General features: G+C 32.5%; 2 protein-coding genes across 2 annotated transcripts in view; both read right to left on the reverse strand.

Annotated features, from left to right (window-relative positions):
- Positions 1 to 18,942, reverse strand: part of LOC111003464 — a 129,253-nt gene that overhangs the window by 100,786 nt on the left and 9,525 nt on the right. The gene's annotated exons all lie outside the window — the stretch shown is intronic.
- On the reverse strand, positions 3,740 to 4,519 carry LOC123689630. The gene has a single exon (XM_045630754.1). The coding sequence runs from the start codon at positions 4,480 to 4,482 to the stop codon at positions 3,916 to 3,918; it is 567 nt and encodes a 188-aa protein (XP_045486710.1). The 5' UTR covers positions 4,483 to 4,519; the 3' UTR covers positions 3,740 to 3,915.

Below are 18,942 nucleotides of genomic sequence, written 5' to 3' on the forward strand. Positions count from 1 at the left end.
TACAATTATTGTTTTTTTAAAATAAATAGTTATCATGGTTATAAATATGTTGTTAAGTTTACGTTTACTACTTTGTTTGTTAGCTGTTTTTTTTATTTGTCACAATTAAAATTAAAAAAATAGTAGTTCTTTTTTTACATTATTTCACTTTTAAATAACCATCTGTGTCTATTGTTTATGTATTATGTTTAACTGTGTCCATTAAGTTTAGTTATTAAAAAACGCAACTTCTCTATCCTTAATCGGATCTGAATGAAGAGAACATCATCACTCTTAACAAAGATGCACAAAGGACCAATACGACTATCGAGTGAGAAGATTAAAAAGGACAATTCAAATTAGTAAATAAAAATTGTACATAGCAACCCAGTGTCTTGTAAAGTTATTGTACGTAGTATTATTGGTAGACACTTCTTATGTTAAATATCCTTTTAAGTTAGTTTTAAATTATTTATGAGCCAAGCTAAATTATAATATTAAATGAAGTTTTTGTGGAGAGACGATAAAAAAAACGAATAGCGCTCCAACATTTAATTATTTAGTAAAAAGTTTTTTATTATTTTACTTTTACCAATCGTGGTTAGCGAGACGCTAACACATCAAGTTTACATATAACAATTTTATTTATTGTTTTAAATTTAAAAACTACATTCTTTTTCTCTTAGTGTCAACCTATGAGTAATATATTGTTTTCCTTTTGTTATAAAAGAGGGGGCACACGATCTCAACGCTCATAATATAATGTTAAGTGGTACCGCCCATAGACACTCGCAATGAAGTTGCATTTGCGAGTGCGTAATAATAATTTTGATTCCGTTGCCATATTAGGAACAAATTGAAAGCAAGTCTGCCAAACTGCCAAACAAAACAATACGGTTTTTAGTTGAAAAATAATAGAACAATCGACATCCGACGTTGGATACATTCCAAAAATCAATTGTGTCTTAGTTTCAATATTTGGTTTCGATAAATACCCAAATTCTAGAACTTTATAGAAAGAAAACGAAATAATAAAATTATATGTAGCATTAAGCTAAAACAAATTGACGAGTCCTAAACTTTATTTAAATTGAAAACTAAATCACATCATAAATGATGATTACTATTCAAATTAATATACATATTTCACAAAGACAGGGTGTGGCTCTGGCGCTGGTATATTCTCTCTTGATCTCAACATCAACATACACCTACCCCTAGGCACACAGAGCTCGATCTTTCAATGTGAATGTGTCGCCTTAACGGAGGCAGCCAGAGCCGTGCAGCGGTTAGGAGTTAATGACTTTTGCATTAAGCTCGTATCCGACAGTGCATCTGTGCTGATGGCGCTCGGAAACAAAAAGATAAACAGCAAACTAATACTGGAGTGTCATGAAGCACTGGAGGCTTTAACACTAACCAATAGGGTTACCTTGCAGTGGATAAAAGGACACAGTGGCTCTCTCGGCAATGATGCTGCCGACGAACTTGCGAGAAGAGGCTCCGGAATGACGCCGGATGGCCCGTATCCGCTCCTTCCCTTGCCCTTCTCGCTAGTTCGAACGTGGATTATCCGGAAATCCGTCGAAATCCAGAATCAACGATGGTCGCATAGTTCAGACTGCAGGCAGTCCAAAATGGCTCTGCCAGCGGTGAACCCACAACTGACTAAGCGACTTCTAAACCTAAACAGAACCGATCTCAAAACAATGATAGGGACAATAACGGGCCATTGTCTCCTTAATAAACATCTATTTGTCCTAGGCGCGACAGACAGCCCCATGTGCAGAGGCTGTTTCAGTGCAGAGGAATCAGTCACCCACGTAGTCCTGGAATGCGAGGCTGTGGCTAAACAACGTAAAGAAATCCTCGGAACAGTGAGGTCGCTCCGAGAAGCCTGTGAAGTGCCCAGGAGACTTCTGTGCTTCTGGAAGGAGCTGGGCTGGCTTAAGTAGCCAGGGCTTTACGCAAAACGGACCAATTACGAGTCTAGTTGCGGAAACTGAGTCCACCTACCTTAACCTTAACCTTACATATTTCACTTCGAAATTTTCGATTTGAAAATTGAATAGCATATGCATATAAGTATATTTAACACAATATATCGTATCTTAACACCTGAATTGATGCTTAGATAAGTGGCAACATCCTAAGTCAACCGTTAAATAATACATGGATGATTTCCGTCCGAATTTGAGACTAAGGTTTATAATCAATAAATCCTTCCTGCATTTAGCCGAAACTGTGAGGATCACACAACAATATCCTTGGAGAAGGTAATGGTATTCGTAATGAAGTATTTCAAGCTGGTAAACGGCAGATCTCGGCAGAACAAAATCGCCTGTTACCCCACCGACGACATTATGCACGCAAAGCAAGCAGGCTGCAACCTGATATAAAAGGTGCAGTGCCGGCTGAATTGAAAAAAATCGGGGAGGCCTATGTCCAAAGATATACCCAAAATAATGGCTGTCATTAATTAATTACAAGTAAGTTGTTGCTTGCCTCACACACGTAAGGTAAATAATGAAATTGTCCGCGTAGCAAAAAGATGTTTAAATGTAAGACAGGTACGACCATAGTATTATGACAGGTAAAGAATTTGGTGTATCACATCCCTCCTAATTGTTATATTTTATCAGCACATATGGAAGTGATAAAAAATCATTACAATCACAGTTTCAATAAATAATCGAGCGGGTACCGAGGGAGCTATCCCACAAATTAATATCGGAACTATTGAAATCTTTTATTGAAATGAGAATGTGAATCAAAAACCCTGTTGAACAAATATGAGGCTGAAAATTTGTAATTCGTAGTTTGGTTCCGCTACTCTCCTGTTAACGGCGAAGGCTTGTATTAAATGGAAGTTATATCACACATAAGCGTTGTTTTAGAGAGTTTATTACATAAACAAGCTTTCATTGCTAGTTACTTCTGGCAATCATAAAAGGAAGCCATAATTTTGGCAATTGGATAATGTATATCTGTGATAATCAATTTATGTTTCCGAGCACGTTTGTAAATGTTTATACGTTATTATATTTCTTTAAGCCATATTAGTCGTAGTTATGTAGAAATATGTAAAAGCATTCTTAGACGGGACCCGTGTAACATAGAAAAGTTAATATAATTGTATTTATTCCATCAGTTTTTGTAATGATTTTAGGTAAACTAAAATAGTTTTCCAAATTATTGTAACTCTCTAATTGCTGATGTTGTCTAATCATATAAAAAATCTGTAACTTTTCCTTTCATTAGGGGCCTACACTTTTGCAATATTTGAATAATCGTTAATGTCAGTAATAAAGTCTTAAACGAGGTTAAAGATATATTGAGTAAACAGAGAGAAAGAAACGTCAAAAAACTGAGTTAAGTGTTCTTGTTTGTCCATTCATTTTAATAATTTGCATAAGATTCACGCGTATTCACTAGATTAAGTCACATTATAATAATTATAACAATAAATTGTTTTATTTGGAAAGAAAGGGGTACATCTAAATCATGTCATATCAAATGTCATATTCATTTTCATGTCATAATAAAAAGTTGAGTTTTTATATTTGTTATAAAACTTATTGTCTAAATACTCGCCCACGCAATAAAATTAAAATTAACTTAATTGAATTTAGCAATTAACAATACGATTTATAAAAGAGTTAAAATTAAGTCAAATCGCGCACTCTCGAAAGGTATTTTAAACCAATTCGACTTTTGTTTGTTTTTCAAGAGCGTACCAATTTTTAAAAGGCCGGAAACGCACTCGCGAGCCCTCTGGCATTGAGAGTGTCCATGAATCACTTAAAATCAGATCATTTCCAGATCGTTTGCCCGTGTTCTATAAAAAAACAAAAGTATAAAAAAATATAATTTGAATATGTTAAAATAATTATTAAACTCTACATGTATCTATGATTATTAATACTTAATAATAGTCTAGACAATATCGTGTATCTTCTTGCCTCTATTAATAAGGTTCAATCCATCCATAGAATGGATGAAGGTCCTTGCCATACCTCGGGGCTCCGGATTCTCAACATCTTCACTAATCGGCACGTACGATTTAAAATGATCATTTTCTACTCCCGTCGTTTTTCTTTCTTTTTTCAACATTTTCTTTATTTCTTTTAACATCAATTTTATTTTTTCCAAGTTCTGTTTGTCACTGGATCCACTGTTGACTTTTTTAATTTCTGGTTGTACAACAGTTTCAATATCATTCAAATCTTGCTGGATGGCATCATCATGTAAATCATTTTCTTTTCGACTAACCTCTTCACTTATGTCCTTGGAAACTTCTTGAGTCGTACTAGAAGCTCTGTCTTCAGATTTTTCAGTCAAATTAACTTGAGGTGTTTCATGAATTTTTAGTTGTTGAGGTCCACCATTTGTTTTGAAGTCTAAATTTCGCAACATAATGATTTTAGCGTTTCCATATGTTATTAATAATTCGCACGTGACAATAAAAGTAATTTTAAGTATCATATTTACCGTGTAGGTCATTTGTTGTGACTGTATTGAAATGGCAAGCCGTGGTGGATTGAAGCGTGAAATCGAGGTAATGAAATGCATTGTTAGATCATTGAGGCGGGAACGTGGAAGATTAAAATTAAAATCTAGAAAATTCGAATTATCTACGGGTGATTAATGCTATATTAAAATTGGTGTAATATGGCTTTTTTTAAATAAATTTTAGAATTATTATTAATGACTATTAAGCCCAAATATAGCCAAAATATAGATGATATATATTACAATATTTTGTCCATTTATTAAAATATGTTAAAGAAAAAACTTCAACGTTAAAGTTCCAGACATATATCTTTTTATTTAATTAAAATTAGTTATAGAATAATAACAGCCAAACTATCATTATAACATGTCAGTTGAAATTTACCACATTTGTGGGAGTCTGCAATTATCAACAAGTTGGCAACACTGGGGATTGTTCAGCTAAATGCTTTAATGGACTACGAACTTGTAGTATTGATCCAATTGAAATCAACGTCAAAGTTGCACTTAAAACTTCAGATTTTTTCGCTTTCAGCAAATTTCATTGCGAACATGCAGCCATAATTTGTTGAAACGAACTTTCATGTGAGTATTTATAACTTAGAAACAGTTGTAACTACTGTAACTTTAAGAGCTAACACTTTAATTGCATCCTACTAATATTCAACTATAAAGGCGCTATTCGCATAAAACCTTTTAAGGTGTGGGACGCAGATACGCATATAGAAAGAAAGTCCATTTATGTAGAACCGGGAATAGGAACTAGGATCTCATAGATGAGTCGCACACTGAAGCCACAAGGCCAACATTTATAAACCGAAACTTACAACCGTATGAGATTAAGTTAATAATTTCCAACATATATAGTTAGAAAAATTATAAACAATATTTTAAGATCCGCCTTCCTAGGTTTATCAGCAAATCCTGATCACTCAAGCAAGCAATCATTGTAAATAAACTGACATGTGTTCAATACGACAAAATACTTTTAAAACGACAATACTTAAGAGTTAAATTTCTTAGGTTTTTCTCGCAACAGAGCCTTTGCAATAATCTTATTTAATTACGTAAACGTCGTCAGATCGATTTTAGAATAACAATTTTCCACTTGAAAAGTAATTAATCAAGTCGGCAGTTTCAATTTGTTGGCCTCAACATAAAACTCATTAAATTCTGACTGATATTGTTTTACCTGAAATTAGAATGAATGATGTTGTACGGAACGTAGAAAACAAATGAAATGCTGTGGATTAGTAATAATGTAATAAAAAAAAGTTTCACTTTTACCATGGTTTCATAAAACCACACAACATTTTTTTAATATATTACGAATGTACAGCTGAAATACTAAATCATAATTTGTAAATCACGGAAACTTATATACATATATAGTGCAAATCAAATTTAGTAAAAAATATGTAACTTAGGTATCTAAATTGTTTAGTTCGTGCGAGAGATATCTTCAATCTTTTGGGTCGATGTGTGCTTGCAAAATAAATGAGCTCTACCGACACAGATTTCTTGTTTCTGGGCCTTTCTTCGACCCAAGATGTTTTTACCGGGAAATAATAGAAAATGGATCGTAAAGTTTTAGCTTTGATAGAGAATTGGTAGACAATTTTATTATCATCTTAAGATAAAAAGCCACTGTCTACCACTTTCCATTTTAATGTTTGGTACTTTTAGTAACGTAGTAGTTAGTAGTTTTTTTTGTGATAGGAGAGGGGAGACTCCATCTTTTCCTGTTTTGTATTTGTGTTGTATGCATACCACTGTCTTGTTGACAGTTAACAAATAATGGTTACACACTAATAAATGTGTTATGTGAAGGAATTATAAAAGAAAACTCACTAAAAAATTAATAACACAATTACATAAACATTGACGTACAAAATATTTAATCTGAAATTGTAGCGTCTGGTAAGCCGTAAAACGCAAACCTTCTTCATAAGTAATTTCTCTGTCAAAACAGCGTTCATCTTTCACCCGGCACAAAGGTAAGTAGGTCAAGACAAGACATCAGATCCATTTATTTTGCATACAAACACCCGTGACCTCTCTCGTTAAATATGAATTTAATTTTGTAACCAATAGTGGGTGAAACAGAGGAAATTACGTGAGGCAACCCTAATAAACTGCCAGATTGGGTAATTTTTTCGTTAGCTTAGCAAATTGTGTGGAAATACGAGGCGTTTTCTTGAAATTAGGGAGTTTTTAACGAACATTCATTCGTAATTATCCTGTTTTTAGGGTTGTATCAGATTTTCTAGAAAGTATTAAACTTGTCTCTGAAACAGTGTCTGTTGAGATTTTTTATAATATAGGGAGGTAAACGGCGTCATCGCACGTCAAAAGCCACAAGTTCTGAATTTACTTCTTAATCACAATTCCTCTCATCTTTTCTTAATAGGCAAAAAGGCAGAGTTTTAAGCACATGTATAAACAGTAGGTATTGGCCGAGAGAAAAAGCCGGCGTAAAAAACTCTTTTAAAAAAAAAAGCAAATCATCAAACAATTCTACAATATTTAAAACAAATATAGCATACATATCCAATATCACAATAATCTATCAAGTAATATTGAAATAATGTATATCTAACATTATTAATGAGTTACTTGGGTACTTAGTAAGCCAAGATGAGGACAAAGGAATATAGAACACGCACACAATACGTTGGTGGACAGTTTACGTGAACATCGAAACAAAAGAAATCTTTCAGTTCTAGGCGTTTTGACGCCATCTCTAGGGTTGCCGAAGTGTCGTTTATATTAATATGTACAATAAATATTGGGACTCCTTTCAATAATATATTTTAATTATTACATTTTAAGATTAGTTATTATTTTAGAATTAACTACAATTATATTTGACTTATTTATTTTAAATAAATATTAAAAGAGACTTGGATTGTAATATTCATACCTATATTACGTAATAATAAACATAATACAATATTGTCAATGAAAAGATTGTAATTATACGAGTGACTTCCAACCAGTATTACACTGTGTGAGACTCTTTTTCGAGATGATTTTGACAGCTTCCTTTTCTTTAATAATTTTATTAGAAGAGTTTAATTGATTTGAATTGGCTGTTAATGTGAAGTCACTGTGAAGTCTATTTTGTTTATTAAATTAAATTTAAGAGATTTCTTAGTATTTTATATGGCATTTAACGAGAAATAAGGTTTTTCCTTATACTGATATAATAATGACCAACGGCAATATTCATATAATTTGATCAACAATTTATCATTCTTAATTTCTCAATGTTGGCAACCCTAGCAAATGTCAGACACATTGTGGTAAAAAGAAAGGTTTATTACGGTGGAGTAAAAATAGCCGGATAATAGTGGAGTAAAGATAAAAGAAAAACTGACAATAACAACCTCTTAATACAGCTTAACTGTCAAGCTTAACCAGTTACAGGGATGAATAATTTTAAGTAGGTTTTTAAATAGATATTCAAAACTCCGTATTCTCCTACTGGTGTTTCAGGTAGAAACTGAAATCAAATCTGCGTGTTTTTTTTTTAGTTATTTATGTAAGTGGAGTCAAACGGGCAGGAGGCTCATCTGATGTTAATTAAAAGCGCCGCCCATGGACACCCACATTTCCAAAAGGCTGTAAGTGCAAGTTAAGTCCTTTTAAGAATTGGTACGCTCTGTTCTTGAAGGACCCTAACTCTGGCCACAGACGGACCGCATGTTGCAGCCGAGACCCTCTGCTGTCGACTTTCGCCATGCAGTCGACTGCTTGGAGTTGTCGGACCAACCATACATGGACGGCTACAAGCGATTGATCATTACCGCGCGCCACGCCCTCCCCGCTCCCCGCTGAGTACCAATCCCTTCCACTCGACAGGCAACCTAGATTAACTAATTCATCAAATAAAACCACGGACATTCTAAAGTAGTGTAACTTTTTAGTGTCTTCTCTCAGCTGGGGATACAAAAGATAAAACATTCCATGTTGTTCTCTTGATTGTAGTATTGGACGCACCCACATACTACGCGGTGTCTTCTACTCCGAAAGTAAAGTACAGTACAAGTACAAGAAGCAGTGTCTCTTCATCGAAATTCATCTTGTAAATGAACTCGCATCGGTATTATTTTGCGGACGAACACAAGAGATCCAATCACTCGTAGTCGACTGCATTTTGCGGTCTTGTTGCAGACCGGTACGACTTTAACGCGAGCGCTTTATAACAGCTGGTCTTGACTGCATCATGCGGTCCGTCTATGGCCAGCGTAATTTGAATTGTTTCGGAAATACGGGTGATTGAGTGAGCACGTGTGAATTATTTATTATATATATTAGGTGATATATTATGTATATCAGTTATGTTATAGATATACCATCAGTGTTATATTATAAATAATATATTTAATATAACACTGATGGCTAAAGCAGACAAACTAAACCAGAAACCAGTGTAGCTTATCACAGTTGTGACACACAGGCACATTGATTGTAGATTTTTATAATTAAAGAATGCGATTCACAATCAGGAACAAAGTACTTTCTACGTTACGACGGATTGATTAAATTATTTATTTATTTGCTCATCATTGCTACTCACTGAACAATATCCAAACAAATACATTATACAATTTTTACCTATTTATACTAAAAAATAAAACAAATCATATATTTATACTGAATTCTTAGTTCTAAGATGAATTGAACACTACAACATGTATTTATTAAAAAGCGAGAATAACGAAGCCATAATTAATAAAAAATATTTTATTAATTATATTGGTTTGTCTTTAAATACCAGAGATTTAAATTATTTTTAAACATTTTTAGTTACATTTTATATATCTAATTTGCTCATAATTTGTGTTATAATCAGAAGGTAATAATATAAATAGAAAATCGACAAACTCAATAGTTTGATAATTTCTTAGACTTCTTTCGTTTGCATAGATTTTCTTCTACTTTTTTTGTTCTGACTCGTAACTCGTCAATTAAGGGGAAGGGAATAATTTAAGATATTCATCAAAACAGTTTTCAGCATAGAACAGAACACAAAAATATTAGCATTTAGAATATAATACTAGGCTAGATAACAGCACCTGTAAGTCATAAAATGAAGAGGTAATATTCAAAGTGTTACGCTTATCTTCGAACTTTCTGAACTCTAGAGCGATAAAAGCTATAAGTTTTCCAAAACCTCCATAGCATATGTAATCCTACTTCAGCCCTATGTAAATTTTAACCGTCGTTAGACTGGCTTAAACATAATAGCTTGAATGTTATATTTGTTTGTTTACTTCTTTACTTAATAAATAAACTATGAAAGAAATCGCTAAAACAAAATAAGATTAAGAGTTATTATTAGATATTCTTTTAAGAATCAATTAAGAAATTGTATCAATGTTTGTTGTTACATGTATATCTTTATTACATTTAGTAAGAAATTCTGTATAGTATTTTATTATTTCACAATGTCCGGATAAATGTTTAGATTATAGTTCTAGTAGTAGTAGTAGTAGTCTGTGTTGGCTGGCTTTTGTCCTCTTTTTTGTGCCATTAAAATGGTGTTCTCGTGAATTGTAACGACGATCTTTCTTTCAATCTTTCAAAATCTTTGCAATGAGACATTTAAAGTTATATTTCATCGTAAGATATATGTAAATTAATGTAGTCAAAAAAGTGCGATTCTTTCTTTTTTGTAAAATAATTATTATTGCTAAGTTAAAAGCCCCAATAGGATCATGTACAAGTATTTGATCACTCTATGTATTTGTATATTCTAACTACTAACTCAACTATATTCACACTTTTATTCACTGTATACATGCTAATGATAATATTAGAGAAGACGTTATGCAGCAGAATTATCTTCTAAAGTTCTAATATCCTAAACGAATACATCAACTAATAGCGTGGTTTTTTTTCTCGATCTCCCTTTCTTCCTCTCTCACAATCGGTCACAATCGCACTCTCTTAAAATAACACTTATGCGCCTAAAGATGATAAAAATATTTAATTAGTATTGATGTTATTAACAAAGTTCAGTAACAACAGTAAAATTCGAATACTATAATCATATAAGTTTGACTTGATTTAGATATTTCATTAATCCATCTCTAGCCAATCGGCCGAAATGATTACTATTTCAAATGCTACGAACCTTATCCATAGACCTAGGTTCTTCAAGAATTGGTAGGCGTCATTAAAAAGAAATTGCTATAACTTAAGTAAATTGTTTTCGGAGCTGAAAATACCTCACAGCTTTACCGGAAACATTCAGTATAGGATGTGAAAGTACTATCCTATTAAGGCCAGTCGATACGGGTGCAATGACCGAACTAGCGAGCGAGCTTGCATATTTTATTTCGCTAATTTCAGCCAACGTGTTCGCTGAAACGTGAGCCTTTGTGGAATTTGAACTAGAGACACGATTTTGAAATGAGAATTAAGTTTTATTACTGTCACCGCTTCCTTTAGTCGCACATTACGAGTATGTGTTAGTTGGTCCAGTGTTGGATTCTTAAAAAACATTATTAATTTCATTGTTTATAACCTTATCGCCTACCATTCCAGCTGCTTATTTCTAATTCTATAGAAAAGATGAAATTCCATTTCCATTCCATTAGTCCAATATTTTGATGACGAATGCAACTCAAAGGTCGGCAACGCACTCGCGAGCCCTCTGGCATTGAGAGTGTCAATGGGCGGCGGTATCACTTAACATCAGGTGAGCCTCCTGCCCGTTTGCCCCCTGTTCTATAAAAAAAACTCTTATGAAATCTGTCTGTTATTCATCTCCGAGGTTCAAGTTCTTGCGCGCCCGTGACAGAGAACAATAATTGCCGTGTTTCATGTCCAGTAATTGGCAATGGCAGCCTGAGCTTCTCTTCTGCATAATATACTCGGATGGTCTTATATTATAAACCGGTATTACTCATAAAACAATATTTACAATTGAGGATAGAAATCTGATTAACATCTGGCCCCTGATTTATGTTTATTTTTTTTTATTTTTTAAAGTTCAACACATCATACATAATGCTATATCTACAGTATATGTAACAAGCTATCTTTTTTAGAATATATGACAATTACGGCTAAAATAAATGTTACAAAAAATTAAAATATAAATAAATAATTTCAGATTAAGACTATACTAAAAATGTTATCTAAAAAATTGCTATCAAAACAGCGGATTAAGTATCTATGGCACTTAATAATGCTTCTATTATTATTATTATTATTAAATTGCTATGTTCATGCATTTATCAATGAAACAGTTGCAGAATTCGAACGACAGGTTTCATCGACATATATTACTTGCTTTTGAAGATAGCTTAATTCACAAATACGGTACTAGACACACAAAACAGTGCAACGAAACACGTGTTTAGTTCATGAATTGCTGATCTTCGTACCACTTAAAATGAAATAGAAATAAATCAAATGAAAAATGAAATTCATACAAATGGTGTCATATACATAATGGGTAAGTTATAATATGCATAGAAGCAATAACTGTAAAATGGAGCAGAGGTCATAGAAATATGCATTTATCAACGTCTCAAGTTACGAGAGGGCAGAGAACTCATAAAGTTATGCCAGGGTTGACATTGAAAAATATTTTTGTACGTTTAATAAGTTGGATCGTTTATTCATTAAGTTTGGTCCGCCACAGAAGTTGTATTAAGATAAACCACCTTCTACTTAAATACTACCATCATTTTAGATACATTAATCTGTGAACAATACCCAGGCCTTTTATATAACTGCAGCACCAATGTTTTTTATATAGAACAGAGGGCATATAGGTGGGCTCATCTAAATAATGTTAAGGGATACTGCCACCCTTGGACACTTTCAATGCCAGAGGGCTCGCGAGTGCGTTGCCGGGCTATTATGAATTCTTTAAAGAAAACGTATATACAAACGAATGCCATCTGATGTCAGGATACTTTTATTATTATGCATTAACTGAAACGTGAAAAATTGCAGTTTGGTTGTATCCATTTATCGTTTATATTGCGTATCTTATAAAATATGCATTTAGTAAATTGTGCTGGCAACCCTAGCGTAAGAGCACATAAAATATTTGTTACGTAACAGATCGATATGGATGTGTGCCAATTTATCAAGGGCGTGTAGGATTAGGAAAAAAATCCAAAGTCTTTTTATTAATCGTGAAATATAGGCCTGATCTTGGATGCTAAATCATCATGAACATGTTAATCTTTAGCTTTATACTGCTTTGAATATATTTTTAAGATTTTCTAGTTGAGAATAATGGAAACTTTGCCTTAACCAAATAGGTACATTATGCTTCAATCAATATTTAATGAAAGCCCAGACGCACAGATACATTTAATAACTTCTCGAAAATTTAACTTTTGTATGAACTTAAAAATACTGAAAAATGAAGTTTTCTATACACAATAAATCTTAAACCGCACTCATTATTTCTTTCATTTAACTTAAATGAACGAAAAGGCACATAATTGTCCTAGGGATAATGTATAATTAAGCAAAGAAACGAAAAAGGTAAAATATTGTCACGAAACAAAACATATATTATCTGATTCCTTTCTATACTCACAAAGCACTAACGAAATAATAACAGTACATTAATTATTAATTCAGGCGCTAAATATCAATATAATTACAATAGCGTCTGACCAAGCGATACATCAAAGCAAAAGAGAATGTGAAATAAAACGTTGCGATCGGCCGTGTGTAAAATTAATTACCTACATAAATTTATAAAAAGAATGTCATACAAATTCTTTTAAAAATTAATTTGTAATTACTTTTGTAGCACGTATTACTTATATAGTATTTTTTCATTAGGCATAAGTTCTTACAAAAAAAGTCGAGAAAACTATTTAAAACTATTTAAGCTTATAAGTGTATTAGTTATATCCTCCAACCTCCTTGGTGTTTTTTCTCTAATTATGGTTAGGTGATGAAAGAAAAGGACGGACATTAGACAGGCGCACTGCCTAGTTTTACTATTACTTTTCGTAAATCTTAATATATATATTTCTTGTGTGCGTGTGTATGTGACTGAACTCCTCCTAAACGACTGGACCGATTTAGACGAAATTTTTTGTGTGTGTTTAAGGGGATCTGGGAATGGTTTAGATTCACAAATTTGTCCGCTGGACAATGTTTTTTTAATTAATTTTCAATTTATTAGTTGTTGTTGATTTTGGAATGTTTTACATTGGATCCGACAGACGGCGCTACCATCGCAGTGTCAAATTTTAAATAATATTCGAATTTTAATTTTAGTCTGTCCCGAAATTTAAAAAAAGTTTTGTTATCATTGTGTTATATCGTGTGTGACCATGTGCTGGATCGTTAGATATTGTCATAACATTTGAATAATAATTTTCATCAAAATGGCTTATTCAAAATTGAAATTTTGAAATTAAAGACGTGTAGACAGGACAACGTCTGTCGGATCCGCTAGTATTTTTATAATTAATTATGAAATATTGTATACGATAATTTAGATTTTTTGTTCCATTAACTTGAGACTTGTGATAAAACTGTTTCGTTCAATTAATTAAATAATGTATAAGACCAAACAACGGGCGGCGGTATCACTTAACATCAGATGACCCTCTTGCCCGTCTGCTCCCTGTTCTATAAAAAATAATTATTATTTTAATATATTGAAGCTTAATATTCTAGTATAGTAGTAGTATAGTATTTACTGTCTCTTTAATGGGTCATTTTCGAAACAATTGCATGTCAATTGATTCCATTTTTACCGGCGTTTCACAGTTGGTGTAATTATTCAGTCCTGTAATAAATTATTCAGTAAAACAATTAAAGTAAGGGCTGATAACTAACTACGAACTTCATATCACTTAACAGTCAATGAATGTCACGTTACAGATTAGCTGAACTTAAATTATTTATAAAATAAATAAATATTAAGTTTATTTCTATCACCGATTGCAATACTCAACGTTACCATGTGCCTTGATTTGTATATTTCAGTTGCTGGATGTTTTAATTAATATTGTTTTCGTAAAAATAATCTTACGTATAATTAATAATTCCTAATTCCCTTTGATAAGACTTCTACCGTCTTACGACATCCCAAATTGTGTGTAGTTTCGAAGACACATTGTATGTATTATAAATCTAAGAGTTGTAAATATTTATAATCACAAATTTGAATGAAAATTTCTCACTTCTTATAAAATTACACAAATTTGTAGTATAATTTCTCATATTAAATAATACACGCGGATTAGTTCTCGCGGAAACTTCCCGCTTCAAAAACACTTAAAAAACTTAATTTAAATTTTACAGTTGGTTGTTTGGTACAATTAATTTGCGCAGTTTCCGGCAGAAGGTTGAACATTTCAAGTTAGCGCGAGGAGAGACCGCGAAATGGTGGTGCATTTTATTTCCCGTACCACTTGACCAACTTTGAACGTATTCAAATAAATTGAAAGCATTTTTTCAATGTCATGTCTATTTACGGATTTACTTTTTGTTATTTTAGCTTTAAATACTCTGAATGCCTACGTTTTAGTAATTGCGTTGACTTTGACTTGCACGGATGTAGACAAAGTATTATTTCTACAATTCAAACAACAAATATATATTTATAAAAGTTTTATTTATTTACAACACACTAATACACAGTACTTACAATATTTACATTACCCACACATGTATAAATAAAAACTGATAAGTTAAATATTGTCATAAAATTAAAAGGTAAAAAAACCATAAAATAAAATATGTTTATTATGGAATATAAGATACAGGTATCACTTATACTTATATATATACTTATCACACGTCATAAAATTTGAATCTGTAGACATCCCTACTCATCGGCAAAAATACAGAGGGTGTAGACCGAGAGAAGAGGTTGTCGTAAAAACTCTCGGTACTCTTTTAAAATAGCAAATCATCATACAAAATAACTATGCCAAACAACACAAAACAAATATGGCAAATTAATTAGAAGTAGCCTGTCTAACATTAATCCCAGGCCCTTTCATCAACTAGATAATTGTTAACTTCATAGTAAGAAGCCTTTTTAAACAGCTTTATACATTTCTTAAATTTATTAAAAGGCAGTGAGCAGCCTTTGGTATTTTACTAAAGAAAAGTATCCCTTTTCCCAAAAAATAATTACCAACTTTAAATAGTACGCGGGAATAGCAGCTTTTGTTGATTCCGAGTATTAACATTTTGCCTATGTTCTAATCTAGTAAACTTATAATTATTTCTGTATGCATACATAAATATATTTCGACAGCATTTTCTCGCTGTATTGCGATACGAATTCGTTGAGCAAGGAAAGCATTAGCTCTGGGGTCACCAGTACTTTCTACCGTCAACTTTAATAAACCTGTGCACATGAAACGTATATCCTAAAAGTCTCTTCAAAGGGAACAAAATTAAATTAGGAGGGTAGGCTCATGAGCCGATTATTATTTTCCGGCAAAGCGAAGTGATTCCAGATTCCATATGGTGCCAGTATTAGGCAAAGAATAAACATTGACAAGCTTCTGTAGGCATCACACTGGCGCTAATAAGTTAAGGAATTCAGATTTACAAAGAAGAAAAAAAAATTGTTCTCTAAACCAATATTCCTGCTAATATTTTAATAGTATTCACGATTTTAACTGTGGTTGATGATTAGTAAATATTCAACACAAATAGATGCGTTTTATAACTAATATATTAATATATAATAAATAGAGAAGATTGTTCTTACAAATAGTTGTTTTCATCACAGACTACGAAAATATATTTCTTTTAATAATTTATTTCTTTAAGCGTCTTTAACTTTTAATATTCCTTGGCCTCGGCTGTTTCACAAATTAAAATTATTCTATCAAAACGGCCATCGATTAAATTAAATTTTGATTGAATGAAAAAGGTCAAGCGACTGAAAAGGTTTGTTTAGGAGAATTATTCAATTTTGCCCGTTCCGCCACTTATCCGTCCAACTGGGGATCAGAATAATCCATTTTACAAGTTTGTAGACAATAATTTAATATTTTTAAAAGTTTTAACTATATTGGAAATCAAAATTTTGTTGTTTTTTACTTCAATAAAAAACTGTATCTATGGTAAATTTCTGTATGTTTCATGATCATCAATCTAACGGGCAAGTATTATGTTCCTGTCCCTGACTCATGTCATGTACTTTTTAGGTCGGTTACCTCACGACGTTTTTCACCGTTCAAGAGAATGTTAAATGTACTCATAGTACTCAAGTCCATTGGTGCACACCCGGAGATCGAACCCTGGGTGTGTGTATGTGTTATATATTTCTCTTATCGAATATTTCTTTGTGACATAATTAATTTTCTTTGCAAGTGGAATCCTCCCATCATTCCGCTTGTTCTTTACTGGCATATATTATATTAAACTTATTATAACCACTCACTAAAACTAGTTTATTCGCATGCTTATATTTAAATAATTAAGTTCAAGCAAATTCAAATAAAATTTTCTTCATTACTACATTGGGTCGTTGCTACGCCGTTCTGAATTCATTAAGCCTCCTAATCTCACATTCAGGCTCTATTAGCAGAATTCAAACGACCATTTTCGAGAACTTCGTTTTAATTAGGTATAAAGGGGTTTTATTTAGTCACGTGGTATTGAAAAGTATTTTTTAATACAGTTGCTCAAAAAGTGGCATATTGCAGGGAGGTATAGCGTTCGGAAAGTGGGCTATTACACACTCGTGCTTTTTCTTTGCCATTCCCGCACTCGTGCGTTTTCTTTGCCAACTGTCAAAACAATGTGTATTAAAAAGAAAAAACCAACCACGAAGGTTTTATTCAAATGATTCATAGAAGTTTTTATGATATATGATTTCTAAATATTATAATAATTGGATTCAATAAGTTCGGTTAGGTTTCTTTTCATTTCATATCAATTAAAAAAATATTAAAAAGAATTTTATGATATATGCAAATACGTATTTCTAAAAAGTTGACTAATAATTGGATTTTGTTTCATATCAATAAAAAAATATTAAAAAGAAAAAACCAACCACGAAGTTTTTACTAAAAAAATCACAGAAGTTTTTATGATTCATGCAAATATTGTAAAAAGAAGCTACTATTTGTTTCAATATCAGATTTAATGATTGGACTCAATGAGTTAGATTTGGTTTTCTTTCAATAAAAATAGTCTACTGAAGAATTGGCTGTATGGGCCAAGTTCCCTTTGCCTACCCAGAATGGGTGAAGAAAAGAAAAAACAAGCTTTGCTCATATTCTTGCGGTTGGCGCCATTTTCCAAAAATGTTCTTTCGAGTTGAGTTATTTTTTGCACAAAATGAGTAATTTCGACGATATTTTATTTGAATGAATACCACCCGAACGCAGTATAATTGCATAAAATGCTTCGGAGAACAATTTACCGGAAACATATAAGTCGCTACATATCTACGTGCAACGAATTTATTCCCTAGAGAGAATAGAAAAAAAGCAAATATTTTAATTAAATTGCTTAATTTTTTCGCAACTGTATTAAAAATAGTCGTTCAGTACACGTGCGGTACCGTCATTGAAACTTGTCCCGACTGTCAACCCTCACCTTCGGCTGCGCCTCGGCTCGGGTAGACATTCGTCGGAACTCGTTGCAATGACAGGCTTTCCGCACTTGTAATGAAATATACTATTGAGTTTATACACTTATTACTTACTAGCGATCTATTCCGGTTACGAACCTGATTTTTTTTACTTTGTAGCATAGGTTCGTCAAGGATTTAGGAGCATTCTAATGATGTAAGTTTTTAAATCAATCTAGTAGTTATAAATTTATTTCTTACAAACCAACAATCCTTATTGTAATATTAGTATAGATAAAAAAAACATTTATCAGAAATACTATATACTCTTACTAGAATATACGTAATACACATTTTATCTGCGGGGACACAAAGATTATATTCGTGAAACAAGAAGTCGTCAAGAACTGCTTCATAGAAGATTGTCCTCATTTGCTTTCTGTGGCGCGAGAATTGTTTAGGTTTTTTTATGTTACAGGAGGCTTACCTGATGTTAAGTGATGCTCCATGGACACTCGCACAGCCAGAAGGCTTGCAAATGCGCTGCCGGCTGTTTAAGTATTTGGATTGGTTCGGAAATACTTCAGTGGGCAGAAGATACGTTCATATATACAATACGACCACAGCCAGGGTTTTAACACACACACTCTCAAAAATACCCAAATATTTCGCTTTAGTATTTTTTGGTAAAAAAGCCTCGGATTAAGATCAAAATATAGCTTCTAAGATCAGCATATGAAAATTAGATTCTATTACCGTTGTCAGGCAGCCAATCCGAATTGTGTCGACATGAAAATTCAATTATGACGACGTCACAACCTTCATCAAAATTAATACAATTATTCTATCATCACAAATGTACAGTTTTTTGTCATATTTTATCCATTTGAATATAAACATCGCTT

The sequence above is a fragment of the Pieris rapae genome, chromosome 13 (assembly GCF_905147795.1).
Source record: "Pieris rapae chromosome 13, ilPieRapa1.1, whole genome shotgun sequence".
NCBI lineage: Eukaryota > Metazoa > Arthropoda > Insecta > Lepidoptera > Pieridae > Pieris > Pieris rapae.